A 25,486-nucleotide genomic window follows, 5' to 3' on the forward strand; every position below is an offset into this window, starting at 1 on the left:
AATTTGTGTTGATTGACAGATTGCGACACAATGTGTTTTCTACCTAAGTTTAGTGATGTAGAATGGTTTGTAAAACCGGTAAGTAACACGTTTTACTAAACGTTCAAATAGTGAGACAAAAAAAAACAAATTTCAATTCAACTGTCAAGACTGTCAAAAGAGTTTTCGGCTTTTCGCGTTTCTTCTTCAGCAAATCTGCAAAATTACTTGAATTTACAGCTCGATAGCGCCGTATTTCTTTCTAAAAACTTAACCATTAAAATTGTAAACGGCTGTATATCCTTTATCATCATACATTTATAGATTGCCAGCTAATCGTCGTTACAGTTCGTATTCCAGTTCTTTCAATACCTACATTTTGCGCGGGAATCGTCGAGTTCTGGTGGAATGAAAGTTGGACTTGAGGCCTGTAAAATCGGCTCAAAATGACTGATCAGCTGTGCCATTTGGTCGTAGATGGAAATGAAATATTAGAATTCAAATTAGGTAAGTATTCTTGGTGATTAAAATCATTCAAATGTTTGCCAAAAAAAGAAATTTTAGTTGCCTTTCTCACATTTGTAATAAAGGAATTGTAATATTTTAATATACCTTCATAAATATGATTATTTCAGTAAGGAGCCCAGAAGATATAGAAAATGATGAGGTTAGTTTTGGGCCCGAGATGTGCCACCAGGTGTTCGGGGAGAATGAAAACATATTTGGTTACACAGACCTACACATACGCCTCTACTATAGCGCTGCCAGCTTACAAACATACCTGGGAATTGAATATACAGATAAGGTTAGCTCTCCTTTTGTTGTATAAAATTGTTTCCAGTTGTAATCCATCATAATATTATAGTACATTAATTTGCCCAAGATTTACATTTAAAAGCAACTTTTTATTATGTTATTATTTCAGATTGAACCCAGTAAGTCTGATGGAATGAAGGCAGACGATGTGGAAGGTGCCTTGAAGAAGGTCCTGGCTCCAGGTTATGTTACTAACCTGGACCGCTTCGTGTCCTTGCTGGAGAAAGACAAATCATTTACACCGCACGGTAGACTATTACATGCATTCAGTGTAACTCCACGTAAGTATTGTATAATAATTAATTTTTTTTTCAGACCATGATAATTTGTGTGTATTGATACTAATTTTAATAAAATGTTTAGATGATGGCGGTGAAAAGCGTACATTCGAAGTTTACTATAGTGAGACATCAACACCTGGGTTTTTGGCCTTCCATGAGAGATTGCAAACATTCTTGCTTTGGTATGTGGACGCAGCATCTTTCATAGATGTGGATGACGATCAATGGACATTTTTCACTGTGTAAGTTGCTACTGCTGTATTTTTATTTATAGTACCTACTTAATTAAGAATTAAGTGCAGTGGACTTCATCTTATCTGATAAAGGCTGACGGCTGATCGCAGATAGAATAAAAAAAAATAAAAAAAAAAGTGCAGTGGACAGCACACCATTTACTCTTTTGGTTGCAAAGTAGCTCCTATTACAACTGTGTACAGACTAAGTGAGCTGCTGCTGCGTCGCCGCTTTGAAAAGCTTTTAATACACCATTGTGGCAAGGCCCTTAGCTAAAGCTAAGGGCTGCATCTTATGAATATAGGTGATTTTTCTACAAAAACATTTTCATATTCTGTCATCATATCAATGGTTCATATTTTTGTATTTTGTAGATGATTTGATTTAAAGAACATACTGTCACAATCGTTTCAGCCAAATGACGTTCACTGCTGGACAAAGGCCTCCCCCAAGGTTTTCCACAATTAACGGTCCAGCCAGCGCTGCCCGCATCCAGGCTCCTCCCGCGACCTTAACCAGATCGTCGGTCCACCTAATAGGTCTGCCCACGCTACGTCTTACCGCCCGTGGTCGCCACTCGAGAACTTTCCTGCCCCAACGGCCATCGTCTATCACAGTGGTTCCCAAACTTATTTAGTCTACTGCCCACTTTGAGAATAAATTATTTTTAGCGCCCCCCATTTTTGTAGTCAAGAGTCGAGCTCAGTCGATGTCTAAGAGTCCTCCTAGTAGATGACGCCTCCCAAGCCTCTACACAACGTCCCGATTTTTTTTCTGGTCTTAGCCTGCAGCGCCCACAAGGGGGCGTTATCGCCCACTTTGGGAAAGACTGGTCTATCACAATGTTATAGTTCCAAAATACTGAACTGTCCTATCGATGACATTGACAGCGGGGCGCCACCGTCAATACCGAATCGCTGGTTCCGATTTTTGCCATGTTGGAAACCATATAGTTGAACGATGGTAGCGCCCCCCTGTCATTGAGTTTGGTGGGACCTCAGATCATAGAAAGAGAATAGATATGAAGTCGCGCGTAACTACAACGAGAACCAGTGTCCCCACATTTCCCCCACCACAGCTCCCACACACACATTCAACTGTGTAAAAACAAAGCGACTGAGAGTCTACGACAACATGTGCAACCGGCTTAAAAGTGCTGTGATTGGCCAGAAGGCGTGCCTTATGGCCAATCAATGGCCGCGTGACGTGACGCACACTTTGAAAAACGCAATTAGAGAGAAGAAAGATAAAATGGAGTCGATAAGATATCGATACTTTAAATCCTGGGGGCAAGGCTCGAAAACTATGTTACGACCGGCACATGCGGCCGTACTGTGTATTTTCACGCGTCAGTGGATATCGGAAGAAATAAAATACATTGCGCAGTAGTTACGCATGACATAAAGTGGTTGCTAACCAAATCGTCAATGTACAACGTGTTTGAATTTTTATCACCACTAATTTCGATATCGCAGTAAATGTCACGGCACTGAATTCGTTCGTAAAAATGTTTAGTTTTTTTTATTTATAAGCAAAATACCAATGGATTTGCAATACTTACATGTGGTAAATGACTTCATTGTTCCTGTAGTTCTTCGTTTCACTTATGTTATTGCACGTTACGACGCATTATCCAACAATATCGGAGAACGTTTCCTCAGTACGACTGAATCGCGACTAACCTGGCGTCGCGGGCGATGTTCGTTTCTGGGCATATCGCGGAGACACGTGCCACGCCCCCGTTTCACATCTATTCCCTTCTATGATCTGAGGGTGGGACAGTTCAGCTTGGGTCATCTATATTTAAATACACATTATGTTGACACCACCAGTCAATTGACGCACTTTTTAAAACTGTCAAAACGAAACTCCCATAGATTTTGTATGTCATTACAAGCAAGTGACGTCACTATTTTGTCAACTCAATTAAACTACTTTTTTTCAATTACAATGCGAACAAAAATCATAATTTTACTGGTAATTTAAAATGAACTAAGTTTTAAAGACCAGAATAAGTTTTTAAGGGTCTTTTTAAAACAGTTGTAGTTTCGAATTATTGAGGTATGGTGTCAAACTGTCTGAATAAACCACGGATACTCTCGGCGCACTTAAGGGACTCTTATCTAGGTATAAATAAGACGTCAATATGTAGGTGACAATTTATTGCTTGACACAGGTTGTCAATGGTTCACAAAGGTTGTCAAAGGTTCATTGTGTCAAAATCCTCCCGGTATATAAAGCCGGGGAAAAAAATCTGGACACCGCGGTACAGCTTTACGCGTCTCAATATCGATACAGTGACATCTATTGGCAAATTACACAAACAAGTTTCATGGAAGGTTTATACACTGTCTATTGCAGGTTCGAAAAGTACCAGTCGGCCGAGGGCGCGTGGCGGTACGCGGCGGCGGCGTACGCGACGGTGTACCGCTACTACGCCTACCCGCGCCACCTGCGCCCGCGCGTGTCGCAAGTGCTCACGCTGCCGCCCGCGCGCAAGCTCGGGCTCTGCGCCAACCTGCTCCAGGTACCACGTTAGCCAAAATTAACTACTTATAAAGCCGATGACATAACAAACAAGGCAGGGAAAAATTGGATGCACATAGCCAGCGACAGGGAAAGGTGGAAAAAGATGGAGGAAGCTTTTACCCAAGTGGGGCCACAAACAACAGATACAGATTAATTGAATGAAACTGTAAAAATGTGGAATATAAAGCTATAATAATAAAAAAAAGCCCGGTCTATGAGCACATACAATTTTGTCCAATGACCCCAAGCTACCCATCCTTATTGCTCGCGCGTAATTATGTTGCTGTCGCGCTCGCACACTCGCTGCGGCCGACCGTCGCACAGTCGCGTAGTGCTCGCAGACCATAGTTGTTGCAATTCACGAAGACGAGTGAGCTTTACATGTGTGGCTCGCTACTGTTCATTTTTCAAAAGTTTTGATACAAATTACACTATCGTTACGTACACGTACACACACAAGTAAAGCTCACTCGCCTTCATGAGTTACAAGAACTTAACTTCTTATCGAAGCAGTGGGCAGGAGATATTTGATTATGCAGTAATCTCAACTCTCAATCTCCCTCTTCTCTCATCACTGGAGATTCTTTCTTGAGTGAGAGAGGGCTTGGGTAGAGACGAAAATATCGGATTTGTTTTACTTAACAAAACAGCTTCGTGTTGTCAGCCGTAGCCCTTTATTTCCAATAAAAAATATAGCCCTTTGCTATAGAAAATATTTATGTTAATTCACTCACTTTATTCAGTCTTGGACACAGATATTACCTGTTTTTAGGGTTCCGTAGCCAAAATGGCAAAAACGGAACCCTTATAGTTTCGTCATGTCCGTCTGTCCGTCTGTCCGTCTGTCCGTCTGTCCGTCTGTCCGTCTGTCACAGCCGATTTACTCGGAAACTATAAGTACTACAGTGATGAAATTTGATGGGAATATGTGTTGTATGAACCGCTACAAAATTATGACACTAAATAGTAAAAAAAAGAATTGGGGGTGGGGCCCCCCATACATGTAACTGAGGGATGAAAATTTTTTTTTCGATGTACATACCCGTGTGGGGTATCAATGGAAAGGTCTTTTAAAATGATATAAAGTTTTCTAAAAAACATTTTTCTTAAAGTGAACGGTTTTTGAGATATCAGCTCTCAAAGTCGTAAAAAGTATGTCCCCCCCCCTCTATTTTTATAACTACGGGGTATAAAATTCTAAAAAAAATAGAGGTGATGCATGCTAATTAACTCTTTCAACGATTTTTGGTTTGATCAAAGTATCTCTTATAGTTTTTGAGATAGGTTGATTTAACTGTAATTTTGGTTAAGTTATTGTGCTTACACTGAAAACGATGGCTGAACCTTATAAGATAGATCAAAAAATATACTACAGTATTGTACACCTTTTAAAATCCGCGATGATATAAAATCTTTATAATGTAGGTACTTTTTACGAGAAATATTAGCTTATTCAAGCAATACGCCATTAATCCTTATCCAGTAATGTACCTTAAATACATTGTGCATTTGATAAAGTTTAATATTACAAATGTGATTGTTGAGTAATAATAGGTTAAACATATCCATCGAACCAATATTTTTAAAACGCGTTAATCCTATAGATTATTATTACATCGATTCAAGAAGATCGGTCGCTCGCTGCGCTGCAGCGCGTGAGTTGCGGGGCGTGGTCTCGCGCGGGAGCGGGGATAAGATAGCTAACCGCGTCGACCCGAACGGGCAGACACGTGAGGGCAGACGTCGTTGTCACTTGTGCGCGCTAAGAGAATTTCATCGTTCCCATTTACTTCTTTCGCAAGTCGAATTTGGCGTTGAGACTTTTTAATATTGAATTGTACCTATTATAAAAAATAAGTAAGTAGGTATACTGGTTTAATAGGTGCTATTAAACCGGTCACGTACTAATAAATCCCCCAATAATATAAATTCCTTTGTTTTTGGTGCAAATTTTAGTGTTTCGTAGCAGGTTTTTAAAATTTCTAAAGCTTATTGTATATCATCTAACAATGGATACTTTAGATAATACGTTTTCCTACATTCTGAATTATAATAACTATATCGAAGATGATGTGGTTCGCGCATTTCATGAAAAGTTACTTCGGTGCACATCATTTAGACCGCGTGAGCTAGAATTATTTCAACACCCTGAACTGATTGAACCTGTACCTAAAAATGAGACGCACCTTCAAGTAATTTATGACGGTGACGTGGGATTAGTGGGGCACTGGAGTTGTATTTATTACATTAATGGAATACTGCGTGTGTACGATAGTCTTGTTGGTGTTCTAGGAAAATCGCAAAAAATATATGTAAAAGCCTTGTTTCCGTATCTATCGGAGTCATGTATTCAGTTTCCAAGTGTTCAGCGACAACCGAATACTATTGATTGTGGTTTGTTTGCCATTGCTTTTGCCACCTCTTTAGCTCGGAATATTTATAAATACATATATAAAATTAATATTCATACATAAAAGTACAAGGCAAAATATCGGGAGAGTTTAGGCTCCATTCACCAGGTGTATAAATTGACATAATAAGTTTATTATATTTGCTGCTACGGAACCCTTTGTGCGCGAGCCCGACTCGCACTTGTTACTTTATAATGTTGTGCTGTATTTTATTATAACTTTGTATTTCTTGTTTTCAGGCTATTTATTCTCATTTCGTAATAATACCAGAAGTTGTGGACATAACAGTTGAAGACCCATCACAAGACTTTCAAAGAATAAGAGACTATGTTGATGCCAAAAATTGTGAATCGTTGCCAGCCTTCCAACCTGCTAAATTAGTTCAAGGGTAAGATATTTAAATTTATCTATTAACACTATTTAATGTGAATGAACAATTTCCAGAAATATCCAAATCATGTAGGTGAAAACTTCTGTAATTGTATTTTTTTTATATCTATAGGTTCTCATCGGAAATGGCAAGCCAAGCATGTGCCAAGTTCAAAATTAACAAAAAGCAAGCACGGAGAATTTACGAGATTCTGCGACTAAAGAACACAAATACTTCAGATAAAACTGCTTACCTAAATTACAGGCTTGATGTTAAAAATAGGCTCAATGCTCCTTACCAGGTATGTTGTTCACTAACTGTGTACATTGTTATTATGTTTACTGTTATAATGTACTGAATGAATAGTCATTCTGTTATCCTGTACTTATCAGATTATCAGACTAAACACTGACATGATTGTAGTTGTAGTATATGCAATTTTGTAACCAATAAGGATAGATATGCAGACAATATTATAAGTATGGTATGCTTTGCCTCTGTGTAATTTAATTATATTTACTATTTATTTACAGAAAAAGAAGTTAGAAATGAAGAAGCTGCAAAAAGTGTTGAAGCCCGAAGAGTTTGCCGCCACCATCAGCTCCACTGGGCTCGCCGAGACACACGGCCGCCTCGCCTCGCAGTATCTGGCCCTCGAGGACGACTATCGCCGCGTCATCCATCGCATGGAACACGACTAGCCCTCAAGGAAATAACCACTCTGCCACGCGGAGATAACGCATACTGTAGCAGAGCACGCGGCACGTTTACTAACCAGTTCGAACCAATTAAAATTAATTACGACGTTGAGCCTCCTTTTACTGTCTCAAAATTTTTATGCGACAGCTTGACTGTATTTTTACAATTCGATGTTACTGTGAGAAGGGTTTAGGTTAAATTAAGAGTGAGACTGCATCTATTTTAACTCGCTATTCATATCGTAAGTTTAGTTTTACTGTTATTATGAATACAATCAGTCACAGATAGCCGATTATAACATTTGTATTGTATCTATCATCATCATTGATCTCAGATTAAACGTTTTAAACAATAATAGTGTCGAGATTTAAATGCTAATGATTTTTATTTTCTTTCATAGTACTTAAAATGGGAATTGTAACAAATGTATTTAAGTTGTAACAGCCATGCTGATTTTTAAATTGTTTATATTCAATTTGGTAGGTTTGCATATTTGTCAATGCATTTATGTTGTACAGTCAGATGCGAAAAGTAGGTGTTGAATCTTGATATACCTACTTGCCTGGCATCTAATGCTTGTTTTTTGTAATTTTGTGGTTTAATTTTGTCATATAAATGATGGAATTTGACGTGACAACTAAAATATCATGAAAACAGGAAGAAACTTTTAAAATATAATTTAGTTACTCTTTTATGAATATTATGTAATAATTTTCACGAGTAAATAATAGTAATACCTAGTTGTGATTTGGTACCAAGTGTCTCTAAAATTGTTCTTGTTATGTACTTTCGAATAAAATGTAATTTTGATAATAAAATGTGATTTTGTAAAATATTTTTTTATTACATTACATTAATCAATGAAATTAGATAACAACTACTTCAAGAAGTACACATTTTGATATTGTCCGTGCACTCTTGCTTTGTCTCGTAGGAGTCGTAGGTACCGCAAAAATTGGGACGAAAATTAAAAAAGAACATGTTTTTTTCGAATAACTTTTATTTTTAACATATCGCTTACAAAGTACAATCAGTAAGTCGCTAAATTAGAGAGCTAACAGGTTTTAGAAAACTAGATAGTCTCGAGAGTAAGCTAGTGAGATCATGCATTTTTGACGTATTGGTCGGAAATATAGTTAATAATAATAATACTATACTTGTTACCCTATTCTCTAATAATATCAATCAAGTTTCTATAACTATTCCCAACGTCTACTGATAAAAGGCTTATAGCAAGTCACTCGTTTTCATTCCTTAAACATAGAAATAGGCGATGAATATTTCAATAGCTCGAAAATATCATTTTTGATGACGAAACCTATTTTTGACAATTTTGTATCCAATGGACGGTATGTAAGCTAACAATTGAAACTTAACTTAAAAATAAAATGTGATTTTAACACGAGTATTATGTATTTGGAATGCTTGTAATAAAGTGTATGTAGCACATTTTCTAATTGCAAATGTTGAAGGAAATGGTAAACCACTTACCAAAATTCTATTATTTCAGTTAATATGATATCGTTAATGTATTTAAATTAAGTACTGTGAGTTTAGTGAGAACGGGACATATTATCGGCCACGTAGTACATCTCCCCGAACCATTCGTTGTGTTCATCCAAGTACCTGCATGAAGGGAAAGTAATATTAATTATTAATCCCAAATAATATTATAAATGCAAAAGTAACTCTGTCTGTCTGTCTGTCTGTTACGCTTTCCCGCTTAAACCTCGCAACCGATTTTGATGAAATTTGGCATAGAGATAGTTTGAGTCCCGGGAAAGAACATAGGATAGTTTTTATCCCGGTTTTTGAAACAGGGACGCGCGCGATAAAGTTTTTCTGTGACAGACAAAATTCCACGCGGGTGAAGCCGCGGGCGGAAAGCTAGTGTATATGGATGATGGCCCATCAGGCTAAACATTGTGGTTGTCATAATGAAGAAATATTGCACTTTGCAGCTCTGTTTTGTTGTTTTTTTATGATAAAGCTGTACCAATCAGGATATAACCAGGCCTGTTCATCTCCGCGAGTTTACATCGAAAACAAAACACGCACGATTGCCCCCTACAAGAGTACTATTCGACAAGGCCTCACATACGAGCGAACATTGACTCACGCACGCGTATTCTTGTGTGTGTATGATGGACAAAAATAAAGAAAATGGTGTACTAAATACTGTGCAGTATTTAACTGCCTAAATAATAATAAAAACACAGAATGTACTTTTTTAAGCTGCCTGAAGACACTGAGAGGTAAATAAGTAGTTAATATTATTTATGATAATTCATGCTAAATCATGTATTTCCTCCGCCATTTTCTGCAGATTGGCACCTCACGTCACATCATTTTACCGAAGTCAGCCCTATAGCTTCGGCGCAGTACCGATCACTGACGTTTGTCAACAAAACTTCTGACAAACTTGCTTGACTCTTGAGACAAGCTAAATTACACCATATTGTTAATGACATTGAGCATACATTTTTTTAAATACCTTCGCGAAGTAAAACTTCTGTACGTAGTACTTATTATTCGTTCGTTTCAGCCAAATGACGTCCACTGCTGGACAAAGGCCTCCCCCAAGGTTTTCCACAATGAACGGTCCTGCGCTGCCCGTACTATTATTATTATGTGATATAACTGATGTAGGGATGTAATATAGGCATACTCACTGGACAAACATATCAATGTGTTTCAAAATCAGTTTGAGCTTAAAATCCGGCATCTGAGTTGCGTTCAGGAAATCTGGAAGTTTCACTGTAAACAAAAATTAATTAATTAAAAACAAGTCACAATTAATCCAAATTGTGTAATGAGATGTAAAATATAAAGTACCAAAAAGACGGGCAAGATGAATAGCGCCATACACCCGGCAGGGCAGGTGCTCGGTGCCCTCGCGAGGAATGATCTGCCACTTCGCAACCTGAATAAAAGACAGTGATATTACATACAATTACAGACCTGTATAGATTGTGTCATTTCATAACAAAGATGGATGCATGAATATCTAACCCCCTTACTAAAAGTTACACGCGCGTTGATTGAACATTACTAAAACTTAATTCAAGGCATGGGTAGATTCCTTTAAAATAGTGGTATAGTTGATAGTTGAGTTTTCAACTATACGAACAAAAGTATGGAATCGGGTTCTTGTGTTTTGTTACCAGCGATATGAAGAACTCATTTATTATCTATGGTATCACAAAGTTTATTATAAAACCTTTAAACTGGCATCATTTTAATTTAATCTTCAGAGTCATTCAGTTCTAACGAATTCACTCGAAACGAATCTGGTGATTCTATACTTTTGCTCGCGTAGTAGTTGCTAGGTTCTTTCTGAGCTCTATAAAGAAAATTGTGCTTTAAATGAAAGCCGGTAAGGTACCTTATCGAGCAGCAGCGACAGCGGCGTGCGCGTGGGCGTGGGCGCGGCGGGCGCGCGGCCGGGCAGCATGGCGCGCGGCCACGGCTCGCTCAGCGACGACCCGCTACTGCCAACACTGCATAAATCAATATTCCTCAACGCTAGCCACCGCCGCAGGTGGGAATGAGGGCTATCGTATTAGTTTTAATACATAATGCACTTGAAAATTTCTAGTCTCCCTTGTACAGTGGTAAGAGCAGTTGCCCAATAAACGCCGCGGGTTCAATGAGGGCTATCGTTTTTATACTTAACAGTTGGCACCCCTGGCGATTGACAGGACCTTACTCTACAGTGGCGCCATCTTGATAAGTGCAAATGCGATAGTCCTCCTACCACTTTAGCGCTCACCAGCTGGCGCCACTGTCTTCGCTACTAGCAAGTGACAGGACCTTACTCTACAGTGGCGCTAACAGGTGAGCGCTAAAACGATAGCCCTCATTGAACCCGCGGCGTTTATCGGGCAACTGCTCTTACTACTGTACAAGGGAGACTAGAAATTTTCAAGTGTATTATGTATTACACTTTTGGCCACAGTTTGCGATGCATCTCTTCAAGAGCAAAAATTCTACATACGAAAAAGATATGTGCTGCATAAGAAATCCATAATTTTGGGTTTGTACTTTATGGGCAGTCGTAGCCTGAATGAGGCAAACAAATACAGAAGGTAAGGCGTACGGACACGAGTAATACACAAGCTGGGTAGCAACATACTTTATTTTAAATAACTTACGAACTGCCTAAGGCGGGAATCGAACCCACCACCACCCACCTTTCGCTTGCTGGGTTACTGCTCTTCCAACTTAGCTACTTAGACACTGGATGAACCCGTCGAAATTTTCAAGTGTAATACGCTGTTTTGGCCACGTTTTATTTCATCAATGTAATAACATACTTTTATTCTACAAAGAAGCGGAGCGTGGCGTCGTAGATGTAGCCACCCGCATTGGCGTATCTAGGGTTCTTTATCAGGGGGGCCTGCCCTTACATGCCATGTCACGGCCCAACATCCGCTATATACGCGCCTGGCCACCCCTACATAAGATAAATCTATACTATTATTATAAAGCTGAAGAGTTTGTTTGTTTGTTTACTTGAACGCGCTAATCTCAGGTACTACCGGTCCGATTTGAAAAATTCTTTCAGTGTTAGATAGCCCATTTATCGAGGAAGGCTATAGGCTATATACCATCACGCTACGAGTAATAGGTGCAGAGCAAAAATGATTTTCATGCGTACGAAGTCGCGGGCACTGCTAGTAAATAATAATGGTCGTCCATACCTGGAGGACTGCGTCTCGAAGGCGCGCGGCTCGCTGCCGCCCGACGTGGACGGCAGCGGCTCCTCCGCCTCCGACGCCGCCGACTTGTGCGAGCGAAGCCTAAGGAAATAACGTAAATCAATATTTTCTTCCTCTTTAATCATACTTTATGCCACAGAATTTTCTTTTGTGGAAATTTTAAACCTTTAAATTATAAAAAAAAGTTAAATAAACACTTTTATGAGCTCGGTATACACCAATTACTGGCGAGCAGGCGATTTCGTAATTCAAAGGCACGATAAAAGCCATGTCTAATCGCCAAATATCTGACGCTATATTCAACATCCAAACGTTCTAAGAGCAACGACCATAACCGCGTATCACCTCCTGTAGGCCTAGGATACGCGCCGCGACAAGCTGTTATCACGCCATTTTATCGATTTTGCAGTTTTGCACATACATTTTACCTTCGATAAATTATATCACAGCGCGTATCTTAGCCCGGCTTGTGACGTGGTAGACGCGCGCTGTCGCACCTGATTTCTTAATTCCGGAGCACGCTATATGCAACACTAACATCACAGCAGGAAAGATCATAATCGAATACAAACCTCCTGGCAACATGACCGGCGCGGGCGCGGTCGCGTCGCGAGCAGGCGGAGGCGAATGACACTGAGGAAGCGTCGTCGGCCGGCTCCTGCTTGATGTCCAAATCGCATTCCAGCTTCATAGGCTCGTCAGGCTGGCTCGTGGGGCTTGGCGAGCCTAGAATTTAAAACATGTATTCTATTATCCAGGAGGGGGGCGGGGTAGTCATATCTTAATTGAGCAAGCTCTCGCACTAAAACTACACATAACACAAAGGCTTTTTAACATAAGACGTTTTGTTTGACGTACACACGGAAAATTTTAATCTAGTATTTGAAAGAGCCCTTAGGTGGTGTAAGGTATACCTATACAGGGAACGTCCACGACTGCTAGCTTATCTGTCATACTCCTTACAGACTCGGTAAGCTGTTTAAGTCACTGCCAATATTGTTTAATTGGATTAAGTTTTAAAAATCGTAATAACTAGGTAAGTAATATAACTGCTAAAGTAAAAATTAATTTTATTTAATTAATCGATTTATTAACTACTACGGCACTATTCCCACCTCTCGTTCCCACCACTGCAACTCCTGTGTAGCCAGGATCTACAGCTTGACCGCCACAAAAACCCAACCAATGAAGGTCAAGTTTGTCCCGGGGGAAAGTTAAACTGTCATTGGACCCGCAACGAAATTAATCAGAAGAACATAGGAGGAGTTCGAAATTAACAATTAATTTCGAACTCCTCCTATTTATTAACTACTGCTTAAACAAATGCGTAATTCTAATCGCAGAATCACAAGGTCACTGCCTATTTATAAATAACAAAACACTGGTGCATATCGTCATACCGTTTAGAGCTGACCTTTATTATTATTGAAGCTTTATCATACACAAAGGCACATCGCGTTCCCCCTATGTCTAAAGAACATAACAAAAAATGACATTGACCTAAATCATAACAAAAGCTGGACATTTTGCACCCTCTTTTCTGTTAACCTTCAAAGGGCAATGGCAATAAACAAAAACATATTATAGTTCGTCATATTTTGAACCTTAACTAAGTGCATTTAAGTAGATTTTACCTTCCTGTTTCTCCGAGTCCACGGGGTCGGGCGGGAGGTGCGAGTACTCGGGAATCTTCGGGCTCTTGAGGTCTTCCTCGGCCGAAGCCATCGCCTCATCCTGCGAAGCTACCTCGTCTTCCAACTCGGTTTTCAGCTCTAATTCTTGCCTAATACACATAAAGTTATAAAATATTTATCTGTAGAATGAAGAAACATTAAAAACTAGCTGACCCGGCGAACTTTGTTCCGCCTTAATGGCAATAAATAAGCAGACTTTTTTTATTTCGAACGGGATGAAAAGTATCCTATGTCCTTCTCCTGGCTCTAAACTACCTCCCTGACAATTTTCAGCTAAATCGGTTCAGCCGTTCTTGAGTTATAAGTGGAGTAACTAACACGACTTTCTTTTATATATATAGATCTTTGGATAGCTTTAAGGCTAAGAACTCATGGCGCGATTTTCACCCGCGCCCGCGGCGGTTGCGGGCCCGCAGCTTCTGTAGAATGCACTTATGTAAAAAGAGCAGGGTGAGCAGGATGACCAGCGTGCCGCGCGAGCCCGTTCGCCCAGTGTGGACGCACCATTAGGATAACCGCGCAAATAACCGTGAGTTTTGAAATAATACCGCAATTCCACAACAGCCGCGGGCGCGGGTGAAAATCGCGCCGTGAGTTCTTAGCCTAAGAGGAGATTATCGTCGCCCACCTACTACGCGATCAGGTATAAAAAAACAATCACTCAGAAAATAACAATACGTCGTTGTCGTCAACCTAAAAAGATCTGGCTAGTGATCGAAGCCTGTAAGGGGAAAGGTAATCTTCCCGTAAACGGGAGGTTTTTCCTCTCGGAAATAAAAGTCTAATGCCCGTTTTCACCATCAATCCCTAATTTTTAAGTGACCCCTATGGTAACACATAAAGAATTTAGTTGTCATAGGGGTCACTTAAAAATTTGCGATTAATGGTGAAAACGGACTTAAGCCCTTTCAAGAAACGTAATAAAATGAATAAGTACTCACTCCTCGATGTACTGTCCGCAGATCTCGTGGTACTGGTTGAGCTCCTGCTTGTACAGCAGGTGGCCGCGCAGGATGAAGTCGAAGTACACGCGCAGCCCGTCCGCCACCTCGCGCACCAGGTTCAATCTGCGGAGGTCATCGAAAGTCAGTTTCTACTGCTCTTCAGAGCATAGGTTTGGCCTTAAAGCTGTAGATCCTACAGGAGTTGCAGCAGTAGGAATTAGGAAATAGGACGTGAGAAAAGTGTCGTATACGAAACATCTAGATACCTTCACGAACAAATTATTTGTTGTGCGGCGATCGAACCCGAGTGCTTTGATATAGGTACATACTACATACATAGTAATCCGGTACGCGAGCTTACTAGGTTTAGCGGCCGTCAAGCGGTTGTATTGTTCGTTTCAATCAAATGACGTTCACTGTTAGGAAAAGGCCTCCCCCGAGGATTTTCACGACCCCGCCTCCCGCGACCTTCACCAGATCATCGGTCCACCTAGTCGGAGACCTGACCCGTGGTCGTCCTCGTAAGTCACGAACTTTTCTACCCTGGTTTCTGGAGTTACAGGGTGAATTTTTCAGGAGGGCGTAGTCGTGGCATGGCACGCGTCAGGTGCCAGGACAGCTCAAACCTCCGGGACAGCTGCAAGCCACTCACCGCACGACACGCCCAGGAAGTCGGGGAGTTTTTCAGGAAGGCGTAGTCGTGGCATGGCACGCGTCAGGTGCCAGGACAGCTCTCGAACCTCCGGGACAGCTGCAAGCCACTCACTGGTAAGACACGTCCAGGAAGTCGGGGAGTTTTTCAGGAGTGCGTAGTCGCAGCATGGCACGCGTCAGGTGCCAGGACAGTTCTCGAACCGCCGGGACAGCTGCAAGCCACTCACTGGTAAGACACGTCCAGGAAGTCGGGGAGTTTTTCAGGAGTGCGTAGTCGCAGTATGGCACGCGACAGGCGCCAGGACAGCTCTCGAACCTCCGGGACAGCTGCGGAACACTCACCGGCACGACACGTCGAGCAGGTCGGGCCGCTGCGGCGGGTCGTGGCGGGCGCGCGCCGGGTGCCAGGACAGCTGCAAGCCACTCACCGCACGACACGCCCAGGAAGTCGGGGAGTTTTTCAGGAGGGCGTAGTCGCGGTATGGCACGCGTCAGGTGCCAGGACAGCTCTCGAACCTCCGGGACAGCTGCGGAACACTCACCGGCACGACACGTCGAGCAGGTCGGGCCGCTGCGGCGGGTCGTGGCGGGCGCGCGCCGGGTGCCAGGACAGCTGCAAGCCACTCACCGCACGACACGCCCAGGAAGTCGGGGAGTTTTTCAGGAGGGCGTAGTCGCGGTATGGCACGCGTCAGGTGCCAGGACAGCTCTCAAACCTCCGGGACAGCTGCAAGCCACTCACCGCACGACACGCCCAGGAAGTCGGGGAGTTTTTCAGGAGGGCGTAGTCGTAGCATGGCACGCGTCAGGTGCCAGGACAGCTCTCGAACCGCCGGGACAGCTGCAAGCCACTCACCGCACGACACGCCCAGGAAGTCGGGGAGTTTTTCAGGAGGGCGTAGTCGTAGCATGGCACGCGTCAGGTGCCAGGACAGCTCTCGAACCTCCGGGACAGCTGCGGAACACTCACCGGCACGACACGTCGAGCAGGTCGGGCCGCTGCGGCGGGTCGTGGCGGGCGCGCGCCGGGTGCCAGGACAGCTCTCAAACCTCCGGGACAGCTGCAAGCCACTCACCGCACGACACGCCCAGGAAGTCGGGGAGTTTTTCAGGAAGGCGTAGTCGTAGCATGGCACGCGTCAGGTGCCAGGACAGCTCTCAAACCTCCGGGACAGCTGCAAGCCACTCACCGCACGACACGTCCAGGAAGTCGGAGAGTTTTTCAGGAGGGCGTAGTCGCGGTATGGCACGCGACAGGTGCCAGGACAGCTCTCGAAACTCCGGGACAGCTGCAAGCCACTCACCGCACGACACGCCCAGGAAGTCGGGGAGTTTTTCAGGAGGGCGTAGTCGCGGAATGGCACGCGTCAGGTGCCAGGACAGCTCTCGAACCTCCGGGACAGCTGCGGAACACTCACCGGCACGACACGTCGAGCAGGTCGGGCCGCTGCGGCGGGTCGTGGCGGGCGCGCGCCGGGTGCCAGGACAGCTCTCAAACCTCCGGGACAGCTGCAAGCCACTCACCGCACGACACGCCCAGGAAGTCGGGGAGTTTTTCAGGAAGGCGTAGTCGTAGCATGGCACGCGACAGGCGCCAGGACAGCTCTCGAACCTCCGGGACAGCTGCGGAACACTCACCGGCACGACACGTCGAGCAGGTCGGGCCGCTGCGGCGGGTCGTGGCGGGCGCGCGCCGGGTGCCAGGCGCCGGCGCGCGCGAACCACTTCACGAACGACTCCAGGATCTCCGCCGCACATGGTGTGGCTGGCAGACGTGAAAGACGTCCGCGTTTCACTACCAGGTGGTAGTCGAAGGTCAGACGGTCTCTGCGTTTTTGACAGACGTTAATTAGTATGATTTACTCACAAGGTAAATACGTGTAGCACCTACCATCTTTAAATTGTTTAAAAGTCAAGTTTAACTAAGTTCTAAAACTCAAGTTCTTAAGTCTTCCGGCCTGGGTTCCACCAAGGCGGCGGAGCGGTGCGCAGCAGAGCAGAGAAGTTTTTTGAATAACCAATTAGATTCCATTATTTGCACATCCCCACTCTGCTCCGCTTTGGTGGAAATAGCTGCTAGCTTCACCGCTCATCTCTGCACCGCTCGACCTTGGTGGAAACGCACACATTTGGAAGTCAAAATACTGGAATTCATTGTGTTGAATGCCTATGGAAAATAGGTAATACACAAAACGTACCATGTTAAATAAATGCTGTTAAATTATGTTAATATACTCATTATAAACTATGGTTAAATACACTAGGTTTGTGTTGACTGTAAACACTTCAAGCACTATTAAATATTCTGGTTAAAACATAGTTACAAAAGTGGTGCTATTTGTCGTCTACAATCTACAATCATGACAATCGCAAAACAATTGACAAGTAACCTGAGAGCCGAGGGCAGCGTGATGTGCGCGCGGCCGACGTGCGCGTTGGGCGGCGGCGAGCGGCGCTGCGAGCCCGAGCCCGCGCCCGAGCCCGAGCACGAGCCCGAGCCCGCGCCCGAGCCCGACGCCGACGAGTCCGTGTCGCCCGCCTCGCCTTCTGTCGTCACATACACATTGCCTGAACATACAAAGTCAGTTCTCCGGCTATTATATGTTTTAGTGAGGTATAAGTATCTTTGTAGCAGGGTAGCAATTTGGAATAGTACAAACGCTTTGTGCCAAACGCCGCATCACGAAAAACAGCAATCGCGATTCATACATAACAAAGCGATCTTGAAAACATGATTACCCATCTAAAAACGAGAAATCTTTAGAAAATTACTTGGCGTTACTAATAAAGAATGACTTTCGAATTATTCAGAGGCTATTCAAGTTGTTTACTGAAAAGGCTGACAAACATTTAAATCATAATCATAGTACTGCAATTCCACACCATTGAAACCATTTGCAAACACCACCACCATCCTAATTTCGAAAACGGAAATTAAAAAACAACAACAAACCATCGGGCTGCGTGCTGCTCGAAGAACCGTCATCGCTGAAGCCCTGACGCGGGCGCTTGGCCGGCCCCGGCGCGGCGCCCGTGCTGCCCTTCTTACGCTCGCGCCGGTATAGGTAAGCACCCCTTTTGGAACGGACAAACATGTTGTACACACTTCCACAGCAATAAAACAGTTCAAATTATTAACCTGTCACTGCAAATTTATTTTTACCTACCCACAAATAAAAAGATTGATTAATTTTAATCTACCCACAAAAAAATAAAGGTTAACTTATTTTATTAAAACTACAAGTTTGCTTTGCATCTTTGCAATTAATTAAGTCATACATTGTTACAGGACCAAACACTTTGGTTGCAAGCATTTCAAAAGTTAAATTACGTTGATTGCTCACTCAACTCAATTTAAAAATTGTGATGAACAAATTAACAACTTACAATTGGAGCTGTGATTTTTCGGCGAGGTCCCTCTGCAGTTGTCTATTCTCCTCTGTATCTTTGAGGACAAAGTCTTCACTGACGCAACGGTCCCACGAAGAGTTCCAGCCTTGAAAGTGGATCAAATATTCCACTGTCCGCCGACCGCGCTTATCCTTACTTTCTATTACTTCCAGCACCTATATTTGACATGTGTCAGATTATAAGATCCTGCCCACAACACTTTATTAACATGTTATGAGCATTCAAATAAAGTGCACAAATTCATCGGGATAGACCATTATTTAAACAAATGTCACATAATTATCACTGCACTGTAATGAACACTTTTTCTGATATATTGGTTGGTGATGGGCGTTGCCTGATAGTAATTTATGCAAGAAAAATTTTTTGTATTAGCCGACAATATGGTAACAGATATGGTGTGAATAGGTGTGGTCTCTAAGTTACTCTTTGAAATAAAATAATTATTAAATATCAGATATAGTTCAAATACTTCGCAAGCATAAAATGTATATTTTAAAACAATTACTAAATGTTTCTTCATTACTAATCACAAAACATCTAAATGACACAAATCAAAAACGTTGTTATAAAATTCCCAAACACTTTCATATTCCACAAAATAAAAAAAAAACTAAGTAATATCTTTATAAATCCATGTTTGAATTAGGTTTAGTATTATATTTAAGTGAAGACAATATTATGCAATAAATGCAGCAGATGGGAGTGGTCACATGGCCAACAACTCGCAACCACACCCTTGATACGCTCTAGTTACTAAATAATTTATTTATGGCTGAAATTCTTAAGTGATCCATGTTTTCATTCATAATCCTGTTAATGCTGATCACACAGGATATTTTACAGTAGTTTAGCAAGTCTCACTTTGTTCACAACACAACTTTAGCCCACTTACTGCAAACCACACCCAACCCCACCCATGTAAACAAAGACATTTCAAACTGGGATAAAGATGAAAATACTATTCCAATTAAATTCCGGTTTTAAATACAGGTTTTTGTTACGATGCTACACATAATTAGCCCATTAAAATTGCATAGCATTACTGCAGTAGGTATGTAATTGTGACCAATTATCTGCAGGGAAAATTCTATGACAAAAAAAATTAAAGTGGTTCTAAATGAGAATATTACATTTTTTTATTTGGTTTAGTTAAAAATGCATTAAAAATATAAATTGGCTCAAAAAAATTAAGTGTAAGGTTATGTAAAAAAGTTTTTGTTTTGATTTTTTGGTTATGATGAATTGAAAACTAGGATAAAGTTTAAATGTATGATATGCCTAGACATTAAAGAATAAAAAAAAGGATAGTTACCTTAGAATCGTAAAGAACTTTCGCCTTTGTGGGGTCCGGTTCGTAGCACAAAACCCGTTCGCCTTCACTGAATTTATATCGAATTCCCCTGGTTGAAACCATTTTCTAGCACTGTAGAGGAGGGTATGTGTCTTTAAAGACTTAAGGTTACAGGCCAATATTTAATTACGTAAGTTTACAAGTTACAACGCCCAGAAAATGTTCTAAATTCGTAGAAATGCGATACCGCCAGAAAGTTACGTGTAACAATATTATTTATGACTAGAGTTTAACATTAAACACTTTAAAAAACTTTCACTAATTTACGAGGAATCGGCAATTTCCAGCCAACGCCTACCTCGGAATACCAAAGTATTATTTTATATAGAAAAATATGTTTTTGTTTGGGCGTCGACCGCACCGAAGTTTGTTTGCAAACTGTCATCTGTCAACACATGACACAAGACAAGCCTTTTCTTTTTTTTTAATGTTAGTCTATCGTTACCCTAGGGAAAGTTCCACATAACGTTTGAGATACCGGTATTTACCGTTATATTGTTATTGTAGTTTTTGTACTTTGCTGCGTTTCTATCAGAGATATGCTACGAATCTATGGCTACGAAGGTAAATAGATCGAGGATAGCTGTGAAATGGTGAGGGTATTTAAACCAAAGCTGTGCACAGGAAGATAAGCTGTGATAATAGCATCCATCCATCGCCCAAATTCCTAGCCCTGGCACATCATCCCTCTCTAGTTTCTTACATATCTTGTCACATTATCTTGTATGTTGTACAAAAACCTCGCTCCGTTATGCTATTTCCACCAGAGCTGTGCTAACAAGGAGAGATACCATAGGCAAGAAAAAATGCCTGTGTCCATCCAGGGGAACCTAGCAGGTGGACCTCGACCGAACACTGTTGAAACAGAACACAACTCACATTTTTCGTGCTCGCAAAATGTGAGTTGTGTTCTGTTTCAACAGTGATCTCTGGTGAAAATGCAGATTTTTTCTTAAATTGCCTAACTCCTATTAAATTAAGTATAGCAAATAGGTACGTATAAAAAATTAAGAGCAATGATTTATTTAAAATAATCCAATTAGGTTAATTGCGCTAAAAATAGACTATTAATCAATAAATGTTACTTAACAAATTATTTCAGTAATGGAACATTAAACTGTTCTAGGGTTCCAAAGGATCTCATGTAGGTATTTTATATTATTGTTTTCACACGTTCGCGTATGCACAGTTCGTTCGTTCGTTTCAGCCGAAAGACGTCCACTGCTGGACAAAGGCCTCCCCCAAGGATTTCCACGAAGACCGATCCTGCGCCGCTCGCATCCAGGCACCTCCCGCGACCTTCACCAGATCGTCGGTCCACCTAGTGGGAGGCCTGCCCACGCTACGTCTTCCGGCCCGTGGTCGCCACTCAAGTATGCACAGTACCTATCGGAATAGAATAGGTACCCATACGTACTTATACTTACCTATTACTTATGTAGTAGGAGTAGTATTAAAACATGCCTCATGTTTAATTATTTAACTTTATCAGGGCTACGAAGTGTAGGTTGCCTGAATGAAACGATTGCGTAACGGTGTGCGCCGGCGCAGGCAGCTGCCGCATCGTCGTGGGAACTATGGAAATATCAAGGTAGCCTAGCGATTAAAGCTGCAGCGTATGTGTGTGTCTCCTGGCGTCTAGACTTTATGGTGTAGGCATAATGAGGCGACAGAAAGGCTATCCGCTCACCTTCACATTTGGATAGGTGCTGTGAGAAAGATCAACTTCTAACCTCTGGACTTCAGACCCATAAACCTAATTATAAGCGTACTTGTTAGGTACTTGTAGCTTGCGTAAATCTATTTATGTGTAATGAATTAGGCAGGCTACGTATGTACCGATACCTAGCACTAAAATATGTATTTGGTAAGTAGGAGAAACTGGCGACTTGTAGAAAATTATTTTACTATCATTAACGCCATAATATGTATAGTTAGTTTCATTGGTTTCATTTTCATAGGTAATTTATATGCATCGTATCATCTATTTATTGGTGTAAAATACGTTTTTCAGTAAATTACAAGTAGGCAATAATTATCTCTTATTCATGGTGAGGTAGGCAACATTGAAAAATTTGAATAGGGATAGAAAAATTTAATTAAATACCTATCCTACTGATCATAACATTTCATACAAAACAATGTATTTAAAATAATACTTTATCGTTTTGTACAACATAAATTACTATAATTTGGCAACAATTTAGTGGTGGTAGACGGGAGCAGAGTGGTAGACGGGGGCGGAGTGGTAGACGGGGGCAGAGTAGGCCACGGGAGCTGCGATCTTGGCCACGGGGGCGGCGTGGACCACAGGGGACGCGGCGTACGCCACGGGGGCGGCGTACTTGGCTACGGGCGCAGCGTAGGCCACGGGGGCGGCGATCTTAGCGACGGGGGCGGCGTAAGCGACGGGGGCGGCGACCTTCACGTGAGCGGGCTCCTTGTGTACGACGGCGTTGAAACCGTTGTGGGGGTCGGCGGTGTAGTCCACAGTGCGCTTGGTGCCATCGGGGTCCACAACGGAGTAGGAGCCCTTGACGACATCACCGTCGCGGGTCTCGTGCTGGGTCTTGGAGTCACCGGTCAGACCGTCCTGAACGTCGTAGGCGAAGCTGTACTGGGGGTGGTGGTCGTATTCCTCGACGGCGACTTTAGCGACGGGTGCGGCGTATGCGACCGGGCTGGCGTACGCCACGGGGGCGGCGTGGAGGGCGGGGGCGGCGTGGTACGCCGGGGCGGCAGCGTAGGCCACTGGAGCAGCCGGGACTAGGCCGGCGCTGGCGGCCGCCACGAAACAAGCGAGAACCACAAACTGAAAGATAAAACGTTACATTAGATTTTTTTCAATAATCACTTTGCACGATCACTTATCACTTTGATGCACTTTATCACACAATATTGTTCATTGGTAGTACCTTGAATGCCATTGTGTAGTGTGTGAGTAGATCGAGGATGTTGAATGATGCTTGATGAGAAGCGTTTGGAGCTTTTATAGCGGAGGCGGGGGCGCACCCTTTCACTCGCGGAGGCTGCGTCACGCGGCCCTGAGCCCGCGCCCCGGGCGCCGGCGCGGCTTCCAGGCACAGCCGCCCTGAGTTGCACTGTACAAAGCCCACCACTTATAAAGAAACTTTAAAAGAACTGAAGGCACATAGCATGAATTAGGCAGATGTTTCATCTCTGTATAATGAATTTTAATGAATAGCATTTAAAAAAGATGTCAATTTCTAGTTAATTAATTAATTAATAACCACCATAGTACATTTTCATTTAAAAATAGACGGTTCGAGACTCGAGAGGGATAATACTGATCTCTACATATTTTGCCGAGGGTTGTAGCCGAGGTGTAAGTATTTTGAATAGGTACTTGGAGGATTTTAGCTTGTGTAAATAACTTAATACAAAATATGTATGTACACCGTACCTATACCTAACCTTTCCAGCATAAAAGCTCTTCAGTAACAACTGCTTCAACAATTTTCAGATAGAAATGTAAATAGGGAATTACTAGGAAATGCTCCACATAACAAAAGCAGGTGAATATCGTACAGACAGGTAAATTAAACAAGAAGATCAGTCAAGTAGCCGCCGTGTTACATAATCATGCGTAGTAGGTAATTAAGTAGCAAGTGCTATAAAGAACAACTCGTGAAACTGGCTTCCGGACCAAAGGCTACGCTTTTAATAAATTAACCTTTATACTTTTATTAATCTTTTAAGGACACTTTTGTAACCAAATAAAGTAGGTACCTTACCTACTTGACCTACTTACGAATTATGAACATTGAATATGAATTTGAAGCTCATAATCCTATTGGCGTTAACGGGGATTAATGAACAAAAAGTTCACTGGTCCCCGTTGACGGGGATTGTCAACGGGGACCAGTGGAATAAGTCAATTTCGCATGCACTACTTAGATATTATATTCATCGTTAGCGTCTTATCTTTAATGAAAAAACTGTCGTTATCAAATTGGCACTGAGACCGGAGCGAAGGAGTATCACAGATTACTATAATTATAATAGTTACTTCGTGAGTGTAATTGTCTCTCAGAATCTATGTCAGTAGTAGCAATTATGCAGCTATCATTCAATACGGTGCAAAATTAGCTAAGACAAAGGCCGAAAAGCTCTCATGCTAATTAAATTAATAGCTTAATCATTTGCGTCTAGACTATTTTTAGATGTGAAATTTTCCCTTACCTACGATATTAATTTGGTTTCAGCTAAAGTTCATCCTACCTACTTTAAAAAAGCTCTACATAAAGAAAAGAAGCTCAGCGTTATAGCAACTCTACAAAAGCTTAGTTAATTATTTCCTAATGTTCTCGATCATAACTAAAGCTCTATTAGACGAGCGAGTATAATGGGTAGTCATTGACACAGTGCAGCGTAGCATACGCAATCCGCGCACAAGGTGGTGCTCATGAAGTTATTATGGCGGCTTTTGAAAGCTCGCACAACGCTTGCAGCTTGCAGTGAGAGCTTTACACGGCGGCTTCCAGGGTTAGGATTTACCTAGAAAAAAGGGAATTCCTCTCTTTGTAGCAGATGTATTTTTAAAATAAAATAAAAATATTGTGTTACTTCTTACACAAATATTGTGTTCTTCTTACAGGTGGACTGACGACCTGATAAAGGTAGCAGGAAGGCGCTGGATGCAGGCCGCTACCAACCGTGCGATGTGGAAGTCATTGGGGGAGGCCTATGTTCAGCAGTGGACGTCCTGTGGCTGAAATGATGATGATGATGATGACTTCTTACACTAGGTATAATGTTACACTTCAATAAATACTACTTAAAGAAGGTTTTATTCATCTGTTTATTTTCTAGTCCGACAGTATAAAAGTACAGTAGGAGGAAATATAAAAGTCACCGCAGCAGTTAGCGTCTCTGCTCTACTTAGTGTTACGTAAGGGAGCCGCCCGCACTCAAGGATGGCCGAGCTCATAATCTGATCCACTGTCAATTAACTAAACGGCTCTGAATAATAATCCGCGTGAGAAATACATCAATATAAAAGTTCAAGCGATGTTCTAATACCGAAGACATATACAATCGAAGATACTTTACCGCAAAGATCTGCGCGCAGTAGTTCTAAAATCACCGTTTAGTAGTTTAGTATACTAAAAAGTCCAGAATTGATTTAACAAATTGAGTGGATATGGGGCGTTTTTTGATAATATGAATTACTTATATGAACAGTGATAATACATGATAATCACTAAAATATCTTATTCCAATCTTCTCAGGCGCGGATCCACCGTTGTGGGCACTGTGGGCATGCCCACAACCCTAATTTGCTTGTTTTAATTAAGATCTATTGATAAGATCGATACGCATGTATGTACATATGTCCGGGCATGTAGTGATCCAACTACATACTTTT

At 42.1% G+C, this 25,486-nt stretch overlaps 3 protein-coding genes across 7 annotated transcripts; 1 reads left to right on the plus strand and 2 right to left on the minus strand.

Moving 5' to 3' along the window:
* The first annotated feature begins 130 nt into the window (after positions 1-130).
* On the plus strand, positions 131-8,036 carry Hat1 (histone acetyltransferase 1). Its single transcript, XM_028302781.1, has 8 exons — positions 131-486; positions 615-784; positions 905-1,076; positions 1,159-1,318; positions 3,672-3,837; positions 6,490-6,638; positions 6,753-6,921; positions 7,154-8,036. Exons 1-8 carry the CDS (start codon positions 426-428, stop codon positions 7,319-7,321), a joined length of 1,215 nt encoding a protein of 404 aa, XP_028158582.1. The 5' UTR covers positions 131-425; the 3' UTR covers positions 7,322-8,036.
* Positions 8,037-8,309: 273 nt separating this feature from the next.
* On the minus strand, positions 8,310-20,482 carry msl-3 (male-specific lethal 3). Of its 5 annotated transcripts, none has more exons than XM_028302779.1 (13): positions 20,059-20,482; positions 18,720-18,898; positions 18,286-18,407; positions 17,723-17,879; positions 16,971-17,159; positions 14,676-14,801; positions 13,675-13,823; positions 12,613-12,766; positions 12,023-12,121; positions 10,705-10,819; positions 10,155-10,242; positions 9,992-10,076; positions 8,310-8,945 (listed from the first exon to the last, which is right to left on the minus strand). In XM_028302779.1, exons 1-13 carry the CDS (start codon positions 20,158-20,160, stop codon positions 8,873-8,875), a joined length of 1,638 nt encoding a protein of 545 aa, XP_028158580.1. In that variant the 5' UTR covers positions 20,161-20,482; the 3' UTR covers positions 8,310-8,872. The 5 variants fall into 5 exon arrangements, with proteins under 5 accessions (XP_028158580.1, XP_028158579.1, XP_028158577.1 ...); XM_028302778.1 differs by having other exon boundaries at positions 10,705-10,807; positions 17,723-17,900; XM_028302776.1 differs by having other exon boundaries at positions 10,705-10,810; positions 17,723-17,900.
* A 1,712-nt stretch (positions 20,483-22,194) lies between these two features.
* Positions 22,195-23,203, minus strand: CPR67 (cuticular protein RR-2 motif 67). Its single transcript, XM_028302791.1, has 2 exons — positions 23,013-23,203; positions 22,195-22,909 (listed from the first exon to the last, which is right to left on the minus strand). The coding sequence occupies exons 1-2, from the start codon at positions 23,022-23,024 to the stop codon at positions 22,301-22,303; spliced, it is 621 nt and encodes a 206-aa protein (XP_028158592.1). The 5' UTR covers positions 23,025-23,203; the 3' UTR covers positions 22,195-22,300.
* Between the last annotated feature and the right edge of the window lie 2,283 nt (positions 23,204-25,486).

This window comes from Ostrinia furnacalis, unplaced genomic scaffold, assembly GCF_004193835.3.
Source record: "Ostrinia furnacalis isolate ACB-3 unplaced genomic scaffold, ASM419383v2 OfSCF1160, whole genome shotgun sequence".
NCBI classification, from domain to species: domain Eukaryota; kingdom Metazoa; phylum Arthropoda; class Insecta; order Lepidoptera; family Crambidae; genus Ostrinia; species Ostrinia furnacalis.

Bases quoted from the DNA above. Each gene is read 5' to 3' on its own strand.
- Hat1 (XM_028302781.1), top strand. From the start codon at position 426: ATGACTGATCAGCTGTGCCATTTGGTCGTAGATGGAAATGAAATATTA. The intron at 3,838-6,489 runs GTACCACGTTAG...TCTTGTTTTCAG, and splicing joins TCTGCGCCAACCTGCTCCAG to GCTATTTATTCTCATTTCGT. The intron at 6,639-6,752 runs GTAAGATATTTA...TTATATCTATAG, and splicing joins CCTGCTAAATTAGTTCAAGG to GTTCTCATCGGAAATGGCAA.
- msl-3 (XM_028302775.1), bottom strand. From the start codon at position 20,160: ATGGTTTCAACCAGGGGAATTCGATATAAATTCAGTGAAGGCGAACGG. The intron at 18,408-18,719 runs GTAAGTTGTTAA...CCGTTCCAAAAG, and splicing joins GAAAAATCACAGCTCCAATT to GGGTGCTTACCTATACCGGC. The intron at 12,122-12,612 runs GTTTGTATTCGA...TTATTTCCTTAG, and splicing joins GCCGGTCATGTTGCCAGGAG to GCTTCGCTCGCACAAGTCGG.